General features: G+C 43.0%; 3 protein-coding genes across 5 annotated transcripts in view; 2 read left to right on the top strand and 1 right to left on the bottom strand.

Annotated features, from left to right (window-relative positions):
- FAM114A1 (family with sequence similarity 114 member A1) overlaps positions 1–4,885 on the bottom strand; it is a 70,103-nt gene extending 65,218 nt beyond the window's left edge. The window contains exon 1 of one of the 3 annotated variants that reach the window (XM_066384889.1): positions 4,803–4,885. The gene's annotated coding sequence lies outside the window, so the exon portion shown is untranslated. Of the gene's footprint in view, positions 1–4,083; positions 4,139–4,789 lie in introns of those variants that run through there. The other 2 variants (XM_066384890.1, XM_066384891.1) reach the window with 2 other exon arrangements.
- Positions 4,886–12,579: 7,694 nt separating this feature from the next.
- TLR1 (toll like receptor 1) overlaps positions 12,580–18,283 on the top strand; it is a 51,964-nt gene continuing 46,260 nt past the window's right edge. The window contains exon 1 of the mRNA XM_066384562.1: positions 12,580–12,691. The gene's annotated coding sequence lies outside the window, so the exon portion shown is untranslated. The remainder of the gene's footprint in view (positions 12,692–18,283) is intronic.
- Positions 14,930–17,906, top strand: TLR6 (toll like receptor 6). The gene has a single exon (XM_066384564.1). It carries the CDS (start codon positions 14,990–14,992, stop codon positions 17,378–17,380), a length of 2,391 nt encoding a protein of 796 aa, XP_066240661.1. The 5' UTR covers positions 14,930–14,989; the 3' UTR covers positions 17,381–17,906.

Here is an 18,283-nt window from a genome sequence, read left to right as displayed (position 1 = left end):
TCGGTACTCCGGGGTGTGCTAATTAACAGAAGGGATACTAGAAATCATTTTCACTGATGAAATGGCGATGGGACTTGAGGTATGTGGACTGGCAAGAAATAATGTACAGGTTTTTTCTGCCCTTCCATTACCAGGGATTTAGACATTGAGCCCAGCAGCTATCTGAGAGCAGAATTTTTCTTGTTTTCCTAACTGATTGCAGGAAAACACCAAAACCTGAAGCTGATAAGGTGACCAGAGTCCTCCCCAGAGGCCTAAAAGGACAGAGACAGGACTCACCAACCTCACAGGAACAAGCCATCATATAACTGAACCCAGCTGCTAGTATACGTGCAAATGAGCAGCAGAACTCTGGCGAGAATATCGTGGTAATATCACCCTTGGTAGGGAGGTTGCACTGGGAGGAAACCTACAGCCGCCACCCACCTCCAAGTGTCAAAGAGCCTTAGGTCAGTTCACCTCGATTCTAGAAAAACTGCTGCAGCAAAACCTCTTTTCTCTGTGGCTGGTCTGCCTTCAACCAGCAACACGAAGCCACTGCTTCAGAAATACCCAAGAAGTTGGCTGTACAGTGTTGAACTAATACTGCTAAAAAATACTTAGGGACAACTTATAGATTTCAGAAAGACTACATTTTTACATCTGTTTATAGCAGGGGTCCCCAAACTTTTTACACAGGGGGCCAGTTCACAGTCGCTCAGACCATTGGAGGGCCAGACTATAAAAAAAACTATGGCCTGACCAGGTGGTGGTGCAGTGGATAGAGCGTCGGACTGGGATGCAAAAGGACCCAGGTTTGAGACCCCGAGGTCGCCAGCTTGAGCGCGGGCTCATCTGGCTTGAGCAAAGAGTTCACCAGCTTGAACCCAAGGTCGCTGGCTCCAGCAGGGGGTTACTTGGTCTGCTGAAGGCCCACGGTCAAGGCACATGTGAGAAAGCAATCAATGAACAACTAAGAAGTCACCACGCACAACGAGAAACTGATGATTGATGCTTCTCATCTCTCTCCGTTCCTGTCTGTCTGTCCCTGTCTATCTCTGCCTCTGTAAAAACAAACAAACAAACAAAAAAAAAACTATGAACAAATCCCTATGCACACTGCATATATCTTATTTTAAAGTAAAAAAACAAAATGGGAACAAATACAATATTTAAAATAAAGAACAAGTAAATTTAGATCAACAAACTGACCAGTATTTCAATGGGAACTATGGGCCTGCTTTTGGCTAATGAGATGGTCAATGTCCAGTTCCATATTTGTCACTGCTAGGCGTAACAAGTGATATGACACGCTTCCAGAGCCGTGACACATGCGTCCCGCATCACCGGAAATAGTACTGTATGTGAGCAAGGCAGCGCTTTGCGGCGCTGCCACATACAGTACTCCACATACTGCATCCTGTGCTCCTCTCACTGACCACCAATAAAAGAGGTGGCCCTTCCGGAAGTGCGGAGGGGGCCGGATAAATGGCCTTAGGAGGCCACATGCGGCCCACGGGCCGCAGTTTGGGGACCCCTGGTTTATATAGTAAAAACGGTAACTATAATATTCAGCCCTACTTTAACTTCCAACTGTACTTATCACTAATTTATTTTAACTTCTACCTATTACAGGTCTACATTTCCCCCTAAACCAAAACCAAAACAAGCGAGATATTTTTTGTCTGTTTTGGTAGACCTTTATTTACTTTTGGTGTTATTACGACAGGAGAGGTGTAATCCTTTCTAAGATGGTGTCCTTTTGCCTGAAACCATCAAAAACTGTGTGTTCTAAATACTCAGCTGTGTGTGAGCGGTTCCTGTGGGAGTCCACCAGGACTATCGCCCTGACACATGCTGTCTCCTGGGACGGCCTCCATCTCTGCCTGGGTGCCCCACAGGCGGTCAGACTTTGAAATCTCTCCTGATTTCTGGTCTGGAACACTGGTCACTGCAGCTAAGTGTGTGGCTTTGATGCTAGGGAGATTCAACCCATAGAAACAAGGAGGCTTCTTCAGTCAACTCCAAGCAGAGGAAGGGCCGCATATAAAGAAGCCTTTGTGGGCTGGGAATAACTTCAGTTTTTCACTAGTAAATTCAGTCATTACTTAAAATGCTCCCAGAACTATGCTAGGTATTGGAGTGGCAGTATCATAATTCTAAAAATAATTTTAAAAGAGTACTAGCCTTCAGAAAAAATGAGTATTATGTTTATATTCTATTCCTGGTCAGTGAAGGCCCAGGACATGATTTAGCTAACACAATCGAATGAGTTAAATGATGACGCAAAACAGCGTATCAAAAAAGGGAAAGATGACCTAGACTGACCTCGTGCAAGGGAGAACCGTGAAAATGGCTTTGATATGGTTACTTAGGCATGATGGGATGCAAATGTCTGGCATGAGAAATGAATTCTAGATATGCAGGATGGATGTCTGTGTGGAATAGCGAGGGTGGGAGGGATGGTATTCGGAGGTGGAAAGAGCTGTGTCGTGGCCCCACTGTCCCCCTGTGGGAGTACAGCCTCCCTCACTTCCTCCTCTGTAAAGTAAGGATGGACAAGAAGCTCTGAATACTTGGTTCTCAAACACCAGACTGCAGGCTGGGACCAGTCCATGATGACAGAGAAAAATGAGGACAAGATAGTGAGTTTTTCACCAATCTATTTATTAAATGTAAAGGACTACCTTCATCTTGCATGTTTAGCCTTCACACTTTTCTTGGTATTAAAATGTCTTTCATTTTTATGAAATGGTGTAGTGGATGGATTTTTTTTTTTAATAGCTTCATTTGGCAAAATAAGAATTTGGTAACACAATGCCCTGTGTGAAATCACTTCCCCCCAATTAAAAAAAAAAAAGTGCTGGTCAGTAAAGAACCAGGCACAAAGACTCTGGATGAGAGATTTTAGTCAGTCTGTAAGAGTTCCTATGGAACTTGACAAGGACACAGACCCAGGCCCCAGTCTAGACCCCATGTGTCTGTCACGTATTTTTCTGAAACATACATGGGAACTATTTGTTTTCTGGCTTAGAAACCATTAGGCCTAAACATCTTAGCACAGCATCTGTGGCCTCTTTATAACCCAGTTCCAATCTCTCTCTCTGCCTCCTGCAACTCTCAACACACCCTATACTCTTGCCACACTAGGCTTTCCACTGGGGAGCCCAACCAACTCATAAACCTTCCCACCTCCTTGCCTTTGATTAAGCCGGTTCCTCTGCCCAGGCTTCCCTGCCTCCTACTGCCTGGCAAACTCCTATTTGTTTCTCAGTGCCTGATGTCACTTTTTACTCTGAAATTTTCCTTAATTTGTCCTGCGCCCTCAAACTATAGAAATGATCCCTAAAAGTATAGTCTTTGTCCTGTGCCCTTCAAAGAATGAATTGCTGCCTCTTCCATGATCTTTTCGCAGTACGTTTTGCAATTTAGTTTACTTCCATTGCACTTATCAGGGGTATTTGTTCCTATGCCATTGTCTCCTCTAGGACCGTGACACACAAGCACCTAGTTTGGTTTATTACCCTCAAATATTTACTGAATGGAAATATATTGTTTGGTACTGATGAAAGAGAAACAAGGTTTGATTTAGGCTGGTCTTATAAATAAAAGACTACTTATATGGACTGAATCCCTGAGACTCAGGCAGGCCCCCACCCACTCTGATTCCTTCTGCACTGGCTCATGTGTGCCTCAAATTCCACCCTGAAAGGTTCATTCTTTTGCTTACAGCTTGCAATGTGAGGAGTTGATGAGATTCTTTCCTGAGTTCAGATTCTGATGAAGGAAAGGAGGAGAGAGCATGGAATCAATATAAGAGAGGCAGGAAAAAGGCCACCAGAAGAAATGAGGGCAGAAAGAGGCCTCTGAGGAGAAAGCTGGTTCCATCCCTCATTTCCCCAGGTTGGCTGAGGTTTTCTGGAGTTCAAGAGACATTGATTTTTAAAAGGCCACCTGTTTGTATCCCTCAAGATGTTTAGGATGGTAACTGCAGGGTTCAGCAGGGCACAGTATGGCCCTCACAAGCCTATACAGAGATATCTTTCTACTAGGAAAAGGCAATGAAGCTCAGGTGCCTGATTGGAGAGGGCTGGAAATACTCACCAGATTCCAGGGGAAAACACAGAAGACTGGGTGAGTGGGGCAGGACTAGAGAGCTGGACTCAATCAGGGGGCTGTGAATCGAGGTGGTGCCAGCTTAGGATGCTGGCTGGGGTGGAAGGCAGGGCGTGGGCCTGCAGGGGGAGGGATGATGAGCTCGGGTAGGTGGGGGTGGGGGGGTCAAGGCCCTGCGCTCGGTTTTCTATATCCAACGGCAGGCGAACCCCAGGAGGGAGGCCTCTGCGCCCCTGGCTCCCTGGACCCTGCAGCCTTCCTCTGACTCCGACCCGGGACAATGGGGAAACTTTTTCAGTCTTGCTTGGTGCTGGGACTGGATACATCGGGAGCTCAAGGCAGGCTCCGCGGAGGTTCCTGCGGGCCGAGGGTGCAGACCCGGAGTGCGGGCGTGTGGGTGTGTGCATGAGCGTGGACCCGGAGCGACACACACTCACACACACACACTCACACGCCCGCACCCACCCACGCAGGGCCCTCGGCCGCGCCGCCGCGCCTCCCCAGACCTTCATTCAGTCCCAAGCCCGGTCCTCCCGGGGCCGCGCCCGGTGACAAGTCCCTGCCGAAGGTTTCTCAGTAACGAAGCGGGCGGGATGCCAGGGCCAGGACCAGGAGCGACTGCGGCGTCTCCCCACCACCCCGCTGTCCCCCGCCCCCCGCCCGGGGGAAGGGGACGGGGACCAAAAGTGCGTACCCCGGGCTCTTACCGCTCAGGCGGCCGAGTGCGCGCGGGAGCGCCGGGCGGGCGGGTCCCGCCCCGCCACGTCGGCAGGGCCGGCGGGGACGCGGCCAGAGGGCGGGCCTGGAGGGGGACACGGGGCCGATTGCCCCGCCCCGCGGCCGGCTAGGCCGGGCCCCGCCCCGCGTGCGCCCCGCCCCAGCCCTGGAGCGAGGGGGCTCCCCGGCACCCTTTCCCTCGGGCTGGGAGGGTCCCACTTGCGCTTCTGACCCTGCGGGGGAGACGGCTTTTCCAGCTCTGCGCTGGTGGTGAGGGCCAGAGGGGCGCCCATCCCATTCGGGACGCGGCTCCGGATTCACCGGATCCCTTTCCTTCCTTTAGAAGTGCCCTGAAAAGCCCGCAGACACTTAGACGAGGAAGGGGTCGCTCAAGTTCAGCCAGAGTTTGAGATCTGCCGATTGTGCGTTAAACAGCGTTCTTTTACCCTGTCTGTGGGAGTGTAATCTGATTTAAAACCAACGGTGCAACCAAACAAAAGCACTTTCTAGGTCAATTTGGAAACGTGGATCAAATTTCAAATGCATTAGCTTTGGCCCAGGAGTTCCACATCTGTGAATCTGTCCTAAGTGAACAGTCAAATGTGCAAAAGTGTTTATTGTGGTTGTTGATGCCAGGGAAAACCAGAGACAACCCGTCCTACAATAAAGCGTTGGCGAAGTAAACTAAAGTAATTCCAGTCCGGTGTACTGTAGCCATTAAAAATTCTGTACAGCCAATTCGTTGACGTGGAAGGGAAGGCCATAGCCCAATCTTAAATCGAGGATAGGGGAAGCTTAGAAGAGTACATGCATACTATGAACCTATTCTTGTAAATATATATGTATATTTACATGTATGTATTTTTATGTAAAAGGGATATATAATTTTAGAAACAGTGATTCTGAGTTCTGCAATTGTGAGTATGAGCAAACTGTGTTCCAGGTGTATCATAGACACAAACACCCTTACCCGTGGGACAGCTCCAACCTTTGCTGCAACAGCCCAATCAGGCATCCCCTTTTATAGGGCTGATTTCCCTCTTTTCACCCAAATCACACTTTTCCAACAAAAGATTAATCAAGCAATCCTGGCAACAAGTTTTGTTGCCAATTGCAAATTATGCCTTTCACTCAAATGTTATTGCTTCCAAGCCCACCAGGTTTTATTTCAAATCTTTCATTTTTCTGCAGCTTAGCATTTTTTTTGTTTTAAAAAAGTCTGTAGTATTTAAAACATATAGAAAACTAGAGGATAATATGACAAATGTAAGTAGAGATATAATGGCTAGATTAAGCGATTTTTTTCTTTTGCTTTAAAAGAAAAAGTGTTACAGATATGTGTGAGAGCCTGTCTCTTTCATTCTCCACTTCCTTGGAGGTAACCACTGTCCTGAGGTTGTTGTGTATCCTTCCCATCCATATTTCTATATTTTACTGCACATACCCGCTCCCATAAAAGTTGTATAGAATTGTTTTTTAATGTTTTAAAATTTCATAAATAAAATTTCATATACTTGTCTACTCAACATCATATTTTTGATAACCATTCATTTTTATACATGTAGCTCTTGCCTGTTCCCTTCAAAGTCTTTATAGAATTCCATTGTAGGACTATGCTGCAATTTTTTCATTCCCCTATCAATGGACGTTCAGTGTTGCATTGTTCACGATTACATATAGTGCTGCAATGGCTGACCATCTTTGTATATGTTTTCTTGTATCCTAGACTAGAAATGGAATAGCCAGGTCACCTTAGCTAGATATTGTGAAATTGTCTTCCAATGTATTTCTACTATTCAACCAACAAAACCTTTTTTGAGCATGTATTATGTACCTAGAACATCTCTGGGCACTGGGAATACAATAAGAAGCAAAGCAAGGTCTTGCCTTTAAAGAACTTACATTCTGTTGGAGGGGACATAGACCCTAACTAGATAATATAGCAGGTGGAATAAAGCAGGATGTAGAGTCTACAGGCTCTAGAGAATGAGTAGGAGAACTGTGGTCAAGGGGTGTCTTGGCTGTTCCACGTCAGAGACATACTGAGGACCAAGAGGGAGACTGGGAAGAAATGCCAGTGATTTAGCAGGAAAATCAGGAGGGAGGCCTGTGGGAGTGGAGGAGAGTATAGAGTCCCAGAAGCCAAGTAAGAAAACATTTCATAGTCTTTTAACTGTGTTAAATGCTGCTGATAGCACAGCTAAGATGAAAATTGAGAATTGACCCTTGGACTTGGCAATGTGTAGGTCACTGGGGACCCTGACAGGAGCTCTTTTCTGGAGTGGTGGAGAAGGAAACCTAATTGGAAGGGGATTGAGAGAATGGGAGGAAAATCACTGGAGTCAGTCAGTGAAAGAACTCTTTCAAGGGAGTTCTGGTGTAAAGAGGAGCAAACAGGAAGAGGCTGAGGTTCAAAGGAGGGATATATTTTTAAATATGGGGAAAACTAGCATTATGTGCTAATTTATTCACACCTTAGAGGAGACAAAGGATGGTACAGTAGAGAGGCTAACTACAAGAGTGCTTTCCTTGCGCAGATGAGCAGGAATGGAATTCAGGGCTTAATGGGGAGGAATTGGCTCTTGACACAGAGCGTTTATTCAGGAGTGTCAGTAGAACAGGTCAGGTAGGCTAGTAGATCATCCATACCCTTGCATTCTTAATTACTATGTACCAAGCGAAAGTCGGACAATAAAGAAGGCTGATAGAAAAAAAATGAATTCATTTGAAATACGGTATTGAATAAGAGCTCCGTGGGTACCCTGGACTGCTAGAAAGGTGAACAAGAGGGGCTGAGAGCAAATCAAGTCTGAAACATCATTGGGGGCAAAAGTGACAAAACTGAAGGTGTTGTCCTACTTTGGGCACATCTTATTTCCCAGACAATAATGCTGGGGAAAATGGAGGGCAGCAGGAAAAGAAGGAAACCAAACAGGAGAAGGGTTGACTCCATGGAAGAAGCCGTAGGCGTGAGTCCACAGGAGCTGAGCAGGGCTGTTGGAGACAGGACGCTGTGGACATCACTCAGTCATAGTACTGCCAGCGTGTTGGAGTCACACACATGTGGAAATGCTCTTCTGGGTTGCAGCTACTTTCTTTTTCTTTTTTCTTTTTTTTTTGTATTTTTTCTGAAGCTGGAAACGGGGAGAGACAGTCAGATAGACTCTCGCATGCGCCCGACCGGGATCCACCCGGCACGCCCACTAGGGGGCGACGCTCTGCCCACCAGGGGGCGTCGCTCTGTTGCGACCAGAGCCACTCTAGTGCCTGGGGCAGAGGCCAAGGAGCCATCCCCAGCGCCCGGGCCATCTTTGCTCCAATGGAGCCTCGGCTGCGGGAGGGGAAGAAAGAGACAGAGAGGAAGAGGGGGAAGGGTGGAGAAGCAGATGAGCGCTTCTCCTGTGTGCCCTGGCCAGAAATCGAACCTGGGACTCCTGCACGCCAGGCCGACGCTCTACCACTGAGCCAACCGGCCAGGGCCTGCAGCTACTTTCTTTGTGAAAAATGAAGCATCATCAGCTGAGCGTGAGAAAGGGAAGGAGGTGTTAGGAGTGCAGGAGAGAGGAAGAGGTGTAAGATAGGAGAATGGGAGAGTCAGTGGGCGAGGGAAGGGGAGTAGAACAGGTAATATTACTGCTCCCTCTTGAAGTTGGGACCCAGCCATGAATTTTGAGTGTGACAGTCATCATGGGTGGGTATTTGCTCCAACTACATTCCACAGCTCAGGCTCAGTGTAGTCCAGTGGCAAGTTGGATCTAACCTGGGTTAGGGGGGAAGAGTCAGGTAGCTGTGGGTGAATGCAGAGGGATGATTGAAAAGATGGATTATGATCTTTCAGCCCAGTGCAGTGGGCTTAGGGAATTGTTGGCATCAGGTGGAAAGAGTTGGAGGTGGCAGCTATAACGGGGGAGGCTGGCAATTGAGATTATGGAGAAGGTAGAGCAATTGGCAATAATATCTAGGCTATAATAGGGAAATGCATGGCTGAGGTAGGTTGCAGGTAAAGATCATTAGAAGAGAGAATATCAAAGAACTAAGAAGCCGGGGGAATGAAAGAATTCCTGCAGTTATTGAAATCACTAGAATTAGGCAGAGGTGGGTGTTGGATTTAGACAGTGAATGGTGCTAACGTACGAATGAGGGAGTGCTGGAGCTCTGTGGATGACTGCAGCCAGGAGGGGTGAGTTTCGAGGGCTGGAGGGAGGGAGAGGGATCTGGAAAGTAGCACCTGAGAGTTAAGGATCCTGGTCTCACCTCCAGGCACTGCGACGTGAGGATGCAGTTGAGAAAATAGAGACCACTAGAGGGCAATGTGTTCAAGACAGAGTTTAAGTCGCAGAGTGCCCTGATCCTCACCGTGTTAGAATAGGATCACTTGAAGAGCTTTTACAATAATACTGATGCCTGGCCCCATCCCACACAATTTAAATCAGAATCTCTGGATAAGCTTGACAGCTGTTTCCTCACATTATGACCAACATTTAATATTAGTAGACGTTTAAGTTCTTTTCTATCTCAGGGGTGTACATGGTGTCTCCTGGTTGTCTTAATTTGTATTTCCCATATTCTAATGAAAATGTTTTTTTATTGTATGTTTGAGCTATTTCCATTTCCTTTTCTGTTACCCATTTACTTATATATTTTTTTCTAATTCTCCCATTGGGTTTGTTAGTTATTTTCGTATTGATTTATAGAGTCCTTTATATATTTTGTATATTAATCCTTTGTGTTTATATATGTTACAAATACCTTTCCCGAACTGTGCCTTGTTTTATTTTAATGCAGCAGAAATTTTTGGTTTTAATATCAATATTAAAATATATAACTTATCAATTTTACTTTTGTGGTTTGTGTATCTTGATAATTTTTTTATATAATTTTATTCAAAGCTCTTGATAGACACTAATATTTACTGATTGATTTTCCAGGGAATGAGAAAGGCAGCTAGCTTTACCTCTATTCATATTGGGATGGTACATCTACTGGCCTGAGACTATGTTATTTTGCTTGTCTCACTATGATACTACTTTATTTTATAAAGTAAAAATGCATATAATAATAAGCATGTACATATTTTAAAAATTAAAAGAGGATTAAAGAGCATAAAATGGTAATAAAAATATGTCTCTCCCTTGGTTCTTCTGCTCAAAGGTAAGAGTTTAAATATTCTCTCAGGAAAAAAACTATGGATATATCAGCATATGTATGTAGACTCTCATGTTAATGTCCAGTGGCTGCTATAGCAAATTCCAACAGAAATTTAGTCTGTGATAGTTCTGGAGGCCAGAAGTCCAAGACCAAGGTGTTGGCAAGCCACATTTCTTGACTTGTGGCTGCAAAACTCCAATCTCTGTCTCTGTTTTCAGAATGGCCTCCTGCTCTCTTTTCTCTGAATGTGTCTTATAAGACACATGGTATAATGCTGAGGTACACAGACACAGGGGATAGATTGCATCTGGGTTCAAACCCCAGCCCCACCAATGACTAGCCGTGCAACCTTGGACAGTTAACTAATTGCTTCTCCCATGCCCCCTTAAGTGGGGATAATGATAGTGTTTATCTCATTGCATCTTTGTGAGGGTTGAGTTAATACTTGAAGTACTCAGAACAATGCCTGGCAAGAAGATCACCTATGCGAATGTCTTACAGACCAGATTTTATACAAACGCTGTCCCACTCTCTATACTGTTCTTTACCTTACTCTTTTTTTTTTTTTTTATTTAGTGGGGGGGGGGGCAGAGAGACAGACTCCTGCATGTGTCCTGACCAGGATCCACCCGGCAACCTCCATCTGGGGCTGATGCTTTGCTCATCTGGGGCCCGCAGCTTCATTGCTTGGCAACCTAGCTAAGTGGTGCCTTCCTCAGCACCCAGGGCCAGCTCGCTCGAATGAGCCATAGGTGCAGGGGGGGGGGGGAGTGAGGAGAAAGAGAAAGAAGGGGCAGGGGTAGAGAAGCAGACGGTCGCTTCTCTTGTGTGCCCTGACCAGAAATCGAACCTGGGACTTCCACACACCGAACTGACGCTCTACCACTGAGCCAATTGACCAGGGATATACCTTACTCTTCTTAATAGTATATTCTGAAGTCTTTCCACCTCAGCATATAAAACGCTGAGGCTTGCATAGAATTCTAAAGCCCCAAACTGCAACGACTTCTCTTCTGTGTCAGTCACTACTGCAGCCAGCCCCTTTATAGTCACTGTCCCTACAAATCACAAGCACTCCCATTTTGTGGATGAATACAGGAGTCTCTGTGAAGTGAGGCAGCTTGCACTCCCATTTTGTGGATGAATACAGGAGTCTCTGTGAAGTGAGGCAGCTTGCCCAGCCAGGAACACACAGCTAGTGCACAGCATTGAAAGCATGGTCATTCCAGTACTGTCTGTTGGCCCCAGTGAGAGTATGGTAAAGTCACTGTGTGATGTGACCAAAGCTGCTGTGATGTGTGCACATTTTCTTAAAGACGTGAGTTTGGTGTTGCTTGAAATTTCCTCAAAGCCACAGCTGGCCCCTTTCCTCTCTGCCTGTTTCCAAATCTGGTTTCCCCATGTCACAGATACCCTCTGCTCTCTCGCTGTCTGCTTTTGCTGGTTGGGCGGAGACCCATCTTCTTGCTGACCTTAGGCCTGAGAAGACTTCCTGTTATGTTTGGTGAATAAGGATGAATTGTAAGAAGCTGGCCTTTCCCTTCCTCCTGAAAGGAGAAGTGATTCTTACCAGATGTCTACCTTTGTCAGAGGTCAAACTGTAGGGTCTTAATTTTTTTTTTTTTTGTAACGATGAGGTAATGATAGAGAGTGGGATTAGTTATAGAATGATTATATACCTCATATGTTCAGGTCTTTACAGAAACTCAATTCAGTGGAAAGTGTTAGAAATAGGGAATTCCAGCTACCTGAAGTCTCTGGTTAGCCAGACACCCTCTTTTTGTATCAATCCTTGTTCATACTGAGAAATAGAGTGAAGAAATAAAATGGAGTCATTGTAATCAAGCAGGTTGAGGTATGAGGAAAAGATTCTATTCTTGTTTTAACTAGCCTGGGAACTTAGAACTTTTCTTTCATTTTCAGAACATTTCTGGGTGTTTTGCCTTGCTGTGTTTCCGGTTTTTAAACTCGAAGACCCTTGAATACATTTTTTATTGTTTATTTCTAGCAAAAGCCTCCAGACTCCTTCTGAGTTCATTTGACAATATCATTTTAAAATTATCCTAAATGCCTTTTAGGAAACTGATTTGTTAATTAGTCCTGCAGGATCTCAGTGTTATTATTCTAGAATCTATAATTAAAGACTAATAATACTAAATGTTGGTCGGAACGTGGGAAACAGTATGCAGTTTTCCCTAGAGGTGGGTATATATGTACCAACTACTAAACTTTCTTTAAAAGTTGATTTAAAAAACAAAAAACTTGAACTGAAGCTTATTTATCATCCAGCCAAGGTAATGTTCCAAAATCGCTTGATAATGGTAGTTGCAATTATTTTGGAAATGTTAAGTGTGGTGATAGTAGAAAACAGGCCAAGTTCAATAACTTTCCACTCCAGTGATAATTTCATATTTGGGCTGCAAACTCTTACATATAAATATTACCTTAGAAACAGTTTTCTTCACACTAAAATTGTCATAAGCTGCTTGCTTATATGAATTCAAAAATTTGGTTAGTGTTTTAGTCAAAAGCCCATAAAAACCTGCTGACTCATATGCGTGGTGACCTTTGAAAGGGAAATTCACATTTGGAGTAATTCCAGGAAAGTCCAACAGATGGCACAAAACTGTTTCTGTGGTATTGTTTCGCTTTAAAGGACTTCGATTTCATCAAACACTTATTTTTCCTCATTTAAAAGTTATCCTTCTCTTCCTCTGAGAAAGAAATCTTGGTAAGTAAAGCAGGCTTTTGTGGCCTTTTCAAATTATGGCATAATTACTTCAAAAGAGCAAGAAAATGCTTAACAGTTGTGTAGAAAATAGATAACGTTTCTTTGACATTTTTACAAGATGATTTTAAGTGTTGCAAATGTCTTTCTAAATACACAAGAAAGAAAGATAGACTATCTTGAAAAGATACAGAAGTAGATAGCCCTTGTAGTCACAGTTAAGGAAAAACGAACTGACGATATTTATGTCTGCTTTTGTCTGCTGCATTTTCTTTTTTCACCCTTTTCTAGTTCCTTGTTTTTGGTAATGTTTACAGTAGCTTACGTCACTGATACAGTACCTTTTACAGATTATGTACCTTTATAGTAGACATGAATGGTTTATCTCCCCTGTCACATGGTTCTATAATTGCTTATTCCTACCTGTCACTAATTTATAAGGATTTAGAAAGCAGGGATTATGCCGGTGCTATTCACATTTATAACCCCAGCACCGAACGCCCAGCAAACTCCTAGCACTGAATAAACAGTCATGAACTGAAGGAAGTGGCGAGGACTAATTTAGGATTTGCCTTTCTCTGGGTTTCTCACCTAGACTTTGACAAATAAACAATGTTCTCTGATACACTTTTTGGCTTGAATATGGAATCACACTTACCTCAAAGTTTTTCTTTGCTTCCCTATCTTGTAGTTTTAATTTTCACTGAGCCTATTCACTACCGCTTTTAAAAAAAAAACCAAACAAAAAACAGAGCTGCTTCCATTTGTCTTTTCTTTTCCTCTTTTCATTTGATGTATTAAAGAAAAAGAAAAATAACTTTTTCCTTTTATCTCTTTTTACTTCCTTTAAGAAAAAAGTTGTGAACTCTCTAATCATCCACTCTCATCTCTCATTTTCCTCTCCTTTATTTTTTCTTAAATGTGAAAGCTGGTTTGTTTAGTACAGGGGTCAGGAAACTTTTTGGCTGAGAGAGCCATGAACGCCACATATTTTAAAATGTAATTCCGTGAAAGCCATACAATGACCCGTGTACTTTACGCATTATCCAATAAAAATTTGGTGTTGTCCAGGAGGACAGCTGTGATTGGCTCCAGCCACCCGCAACCATGAACAGGAGCGGTAGGAAATGAATGGGTTGTAATACATGAGAATGTTTTATATTTTTAACGTGATTATTTTTTTTTAATTAAAGATTTGTCTGTGAGCCAGATGCAGCCATCAAAAGAGCCACATCTGGCTCATGAGCCATAGGTTCCCAACCCCTGGGTTAGTATAATATATACACTGGTAACTGCTTGAGGAAATAAGTGAGCCTGAAAGAAACTTATGTTTTGGGAGCAGCGTGCTTCTAAGGGTAGCTGGTCAACTTTCTCACATGGTGGCTAAGTTTCAGTCCCCTGAACACAAGCACCACAGAGGGACCACTAGGTTGGTTCTCACTGATAAATGTCAAATATCTAGTATCATGTGGGAGATGTTTTCTCTTTCTTTCTCTCTCTCTCTCTCTAAATAATACAAGCATGTTTCTTTAAATATAAATTTTTTTACATTAGCTGGATTTTATTTTAGTATTTTTGTGTGCTTTTTAAATTCATTTTAGAGAGAAGAGAGAGGAGGTTGAGGGGGAGAGGAGCAGGAAGCATCAACTCCCATATGTGCCTTGACCAGGCAAACCTGGGTTGTGAACTGGCCACCTCAGTGTTCCAGGTTATTTATTTATTTATTTATTTATTTATTTATTTATTTATTTATTGTATTTTTCTGAAGTGAGAAGCAGGGAGGCAGAGAGAGAGACTCCTGCATGTGCCTGATAGGGATCCACCTGGCATGCCCACTAGGGGGAGATACTCTGCCCATCTGGGGTGTTGTTCTGTTGCAATGGAGCCATTCTAGCACCTGAGGTAGAGGCCATGGAGCCATCCTCAGCTCCCGGGCCAACTTTGCTCCAATGGAACCTTGGCTGCAGGAGTGGAAGAGAGAAATAGAGAAAAAGGAGAGGGGAAAGGTGAAGAAGCAGATAGGCGCTTCTCCTGTGTGCACTGGCTGGGAATCGAACCTGGGACTTCCATAGGCCAGGCCGATGCTCTACCACTGAGCCTGCTTGGGGGAGTTAAGTGGCATTATGAGTCTGATGGCGAATAAAAAAATAATTGAGATTTTGTGTTTAGTAAATGGAGATTTGAAAGCAATCATCCAATCTTTATACATCTTAATTTATATTACATTTCTAGAATTTGGATATATATCAAGATGCTCTGAAGAACAGCAACAGCCCTTCGGGGGATAGCCGTTTCAACATCATGACCAAGGACAAAGAATCCATTGTCAAAAGCTTCCATTTTATTTACATTGTAACCTTACTAGTTGGAACCATAATCCAGTTCTCTACTGAAAGTGAATTTGCAGTAAACAAGTCAAATAAAGGCCTTACTCATGTTCCAAAAGGCCTGCCACCGCAAACTGAAGTCCTAGATTTGTCTCAAAACTATATATCTGAGCTTCAGCTCTCTGACATCAGCTTTCTTTCAGGGTTGAAAGTTTTGAGGCTTTCCCATAATAGAATCCAGTGCCTTGATATTAGTATTTTCAAGTTCAACCAGGATTTAGAATATTTGGATTTATCGCACAATCAGTTGCAGAAAATATCCTGCCATCTTATCACCAGTCTCAAACATTTAGACCTCTCGTTCAATGACTTTGATGCCATGCCCATCTGTAAGGAATTTGGCAACTTGACTCAACTGAATTTCTTGGGACTAAGTGCTAAAAAGTTACAACAATTAGATCTGCTACCAATTGCTCACTTGCGTCTAAGTTGCATCCTTCTGGATTTGGAAGGTTATTATGTGAAAGAACATGAGACAGAAAGTCTTCAAATTCTGAACACTGAAACACTTCAATTTGTTTTCCACCCAGATAATTTCTTCTCTGTTCAAGCAAACATATCAGTTAGTAGTTTAGGACACTTACAACTGAGTAATATTAAATTGAATTCGGAGAGCTGTCAAGTTTTAATTAAATTTTTAGCAGAACTAACTAGAGGTCCAAACTTACTAAATTTAACTTTAAACCATGTGGAAACAACTTGGAAATGCTTGGTTAGAGTTTTTCAATTCCTTTGGCCCAAACCTGTAGAATATCTCAACATTTACAATTTAACAATAGTTGAAAGCATTGGTGAAGAAGATTATACTTATTCTGAAACATCTTTGAAAGCATTAAAAATAGAACATGTTATAAACAAGGTTTATATTTTTTCGCAGACAGCATTATACACAGTGTTTTCTGAGATGAACATTATGATGTTAACCATATCAGATACACATTTAATACATATGCTTTGTCCTCAAGCACCAAGCACATTTAAGTTTTTGAACTTTACCCAGAATGTTTTCACAGATAGTATTTTTCAAAATTGCTCCACGTTAGTTGAATTGGAGACACTGATCTTACAAAAGAATGAATTAAAAGACCTTTTCAAAGTAGGTCTCATGACTAGGAATATGCCATCTTTGGAAATACTGGATGTGAGCTGGAATTTTTTGGAATACGATGGACGTGACAGAAATTGCACTTGGGTTGGGAGTATAGTGGTGTTAAATTTGTCTTCAAATATACTTACTAGTTCTGTATTCAGATGTTTACCTTCCAGGGTCAAGGTTCTTGATCTTCACAGTAACAGAATAACCAGCATCCCTGAAAATGTCACCAGCCTGGAAACTTTGCAAGAACTCAATGTTGCTTTCAATTTCTTAGCCCAACTTCCCGGATGTGGTGCCTTTAGCGGGCTTTCTGTACTGATCATTGACTATAATTCAATTTCCAACCCATCGGCTCATTTCTTCCAGAGCTGCCAGAATATTAGGTCCATAAATGCAGGGAACAACCCATTCCAATGTACATGTGAGCTAAGAGAATTTGTCCAAAGTATAGGCCAAGTATCAAGTGCAGTGCTAGAGGCTTGGCCTGACTCTTATAAGTGTGACTATCCAGAAAGCTATAAGGGAACCCTATTAAAGAACTTTCATATGTCTCCATTATCCTGCAACATAGTTCTGCTGATTGTCACCATTGGGGTCACTGGGCTGGTATTGGCTGTTACTATGACTGTCCTCTGTATCTATTTTGATCTTCCCTGGTATCTCAGGATGGTGTGTCAATGGACCCAGACCCGGCACAGGGCTAGAAACATACCTTTAGACAAACTCCAAAACACTTTCCATTTCCATGCTTTTATTTCATACAGTGAACCCGATTCTGCTTGGGTGAAGAATGAACTTGTACCTTGCCTAGAAAAAGAAGATATGCGGATTTGTCTCCATGAGCGAAACTTTGTCCCTGGCAAGAGCATTGTGGAAAATATCATAAACTGCATTGAGAAAAGTTACAAGTCTATCTTTGTTTTGTCTCCCAACTTTGTTCAGAGCGAGTGGTGCCATTATGAACTCTACTTTGCCCACCACAACCTCTTTCATGAAGGATCTAATAACTTAATTCTGATCTTGCTGGAACCTATCCCGCATAATGGCATTCCTAACAAGTATCACAAGCTGAAGGCTCTCATGGCACAGCGGACTTATTTGGAATGGCCGAAGGAGAAGAGCAAACATGGACTTTTTTGGGCTAACATTAGAGCTGCTTTTAATGTGAAATTAACACTAGACACCGAAAACAATGATGGGACAATTTAAAAAAAAAAATCTAGAAAATCCAGTTTAAGAAACCATAATAACATAGATTCTAATGATTCTAATGAACATCAAGTATTAGGTTATTGTCTGGTGTCGGCAGTACTTCTGTCTGTTAGAGAAAGACTTAAGGACAGTCATGTTTCAACTGAGTTGGTGAAGCAGGCTAGGGGTTGATGTGGTGTTCACACTTGCTGATTTCACAGAGCTCAGTCTCTGGTTAATCATTCTGTTTCAAATTGAAACAGGACCATTTGAGTAAATGCTCAGTCATTTGAGGACCTTTCCTCTACCTTTGCCTTTCCAAAATGGATTCATGTGAGCAGGAATCTCTGGGCCTTCATGGCAGAAGGAAAGGGTCAACCTCGCAACTATGTGCAGCTGTCTTTGGAGTGCCCTATGCATCCTCGTTGGCCTCTGGGTGAACTTCATTATCCTGTTCAACTTTAGGGCTTGGGGATAAATTCGATTGGTTGTGAAAATTAAAGACACTCTTTTTGGCCCTGGCCAGGTAGTTCAGTTGGTTAGAGTGTCATCCCAATATGCCAAGATGACGGTTTGACTCCCAGTTAGGGCATATACAAAAATCAACCAAAGAATGCATAAATTAATGGAACAACAAATCAATGTATTTTTTTTCTCTCTCCTTCTTTTTAAAATCAGTTTAAAAAAGACATCTATTTTCTTCACATCTGAATAATTGTTTGTTAAGTTTTTGACCTAGCTACATAAATATGCAATAGTTTGTGTACATAAAGGGTAACATGGCCTTATTCATGGGCCATAGGCCAAAGACAGATTTATCTGCTTGTCAGCAAAACTCAGAGCCAAATTCATTAACTGGTTATTGTATAGGTTATTGCATTAGAATTCTGGAGAATACCTTAAAGCTGACAAAAGGTACAT

This window comes from Saccopteryx leptura, chromosome 5 (genome assembly GCF_036850995.1).
Source record: "Saccopteryx leptura isolate mSacLep1 chromosome 5, mSacLep1_pri_phased_curated, whole genome shotgun sequence".
NCBI classification, from domain to species: Eukaryota; Metazoa; Chordata; class Mammalia; order Chiroptera; family Emballonuridae; genus Saccopteryx; species Saccopteryx leptura.
This window is presented reverse-complemented; position numbering and strand designations above follow the sequence as displayed.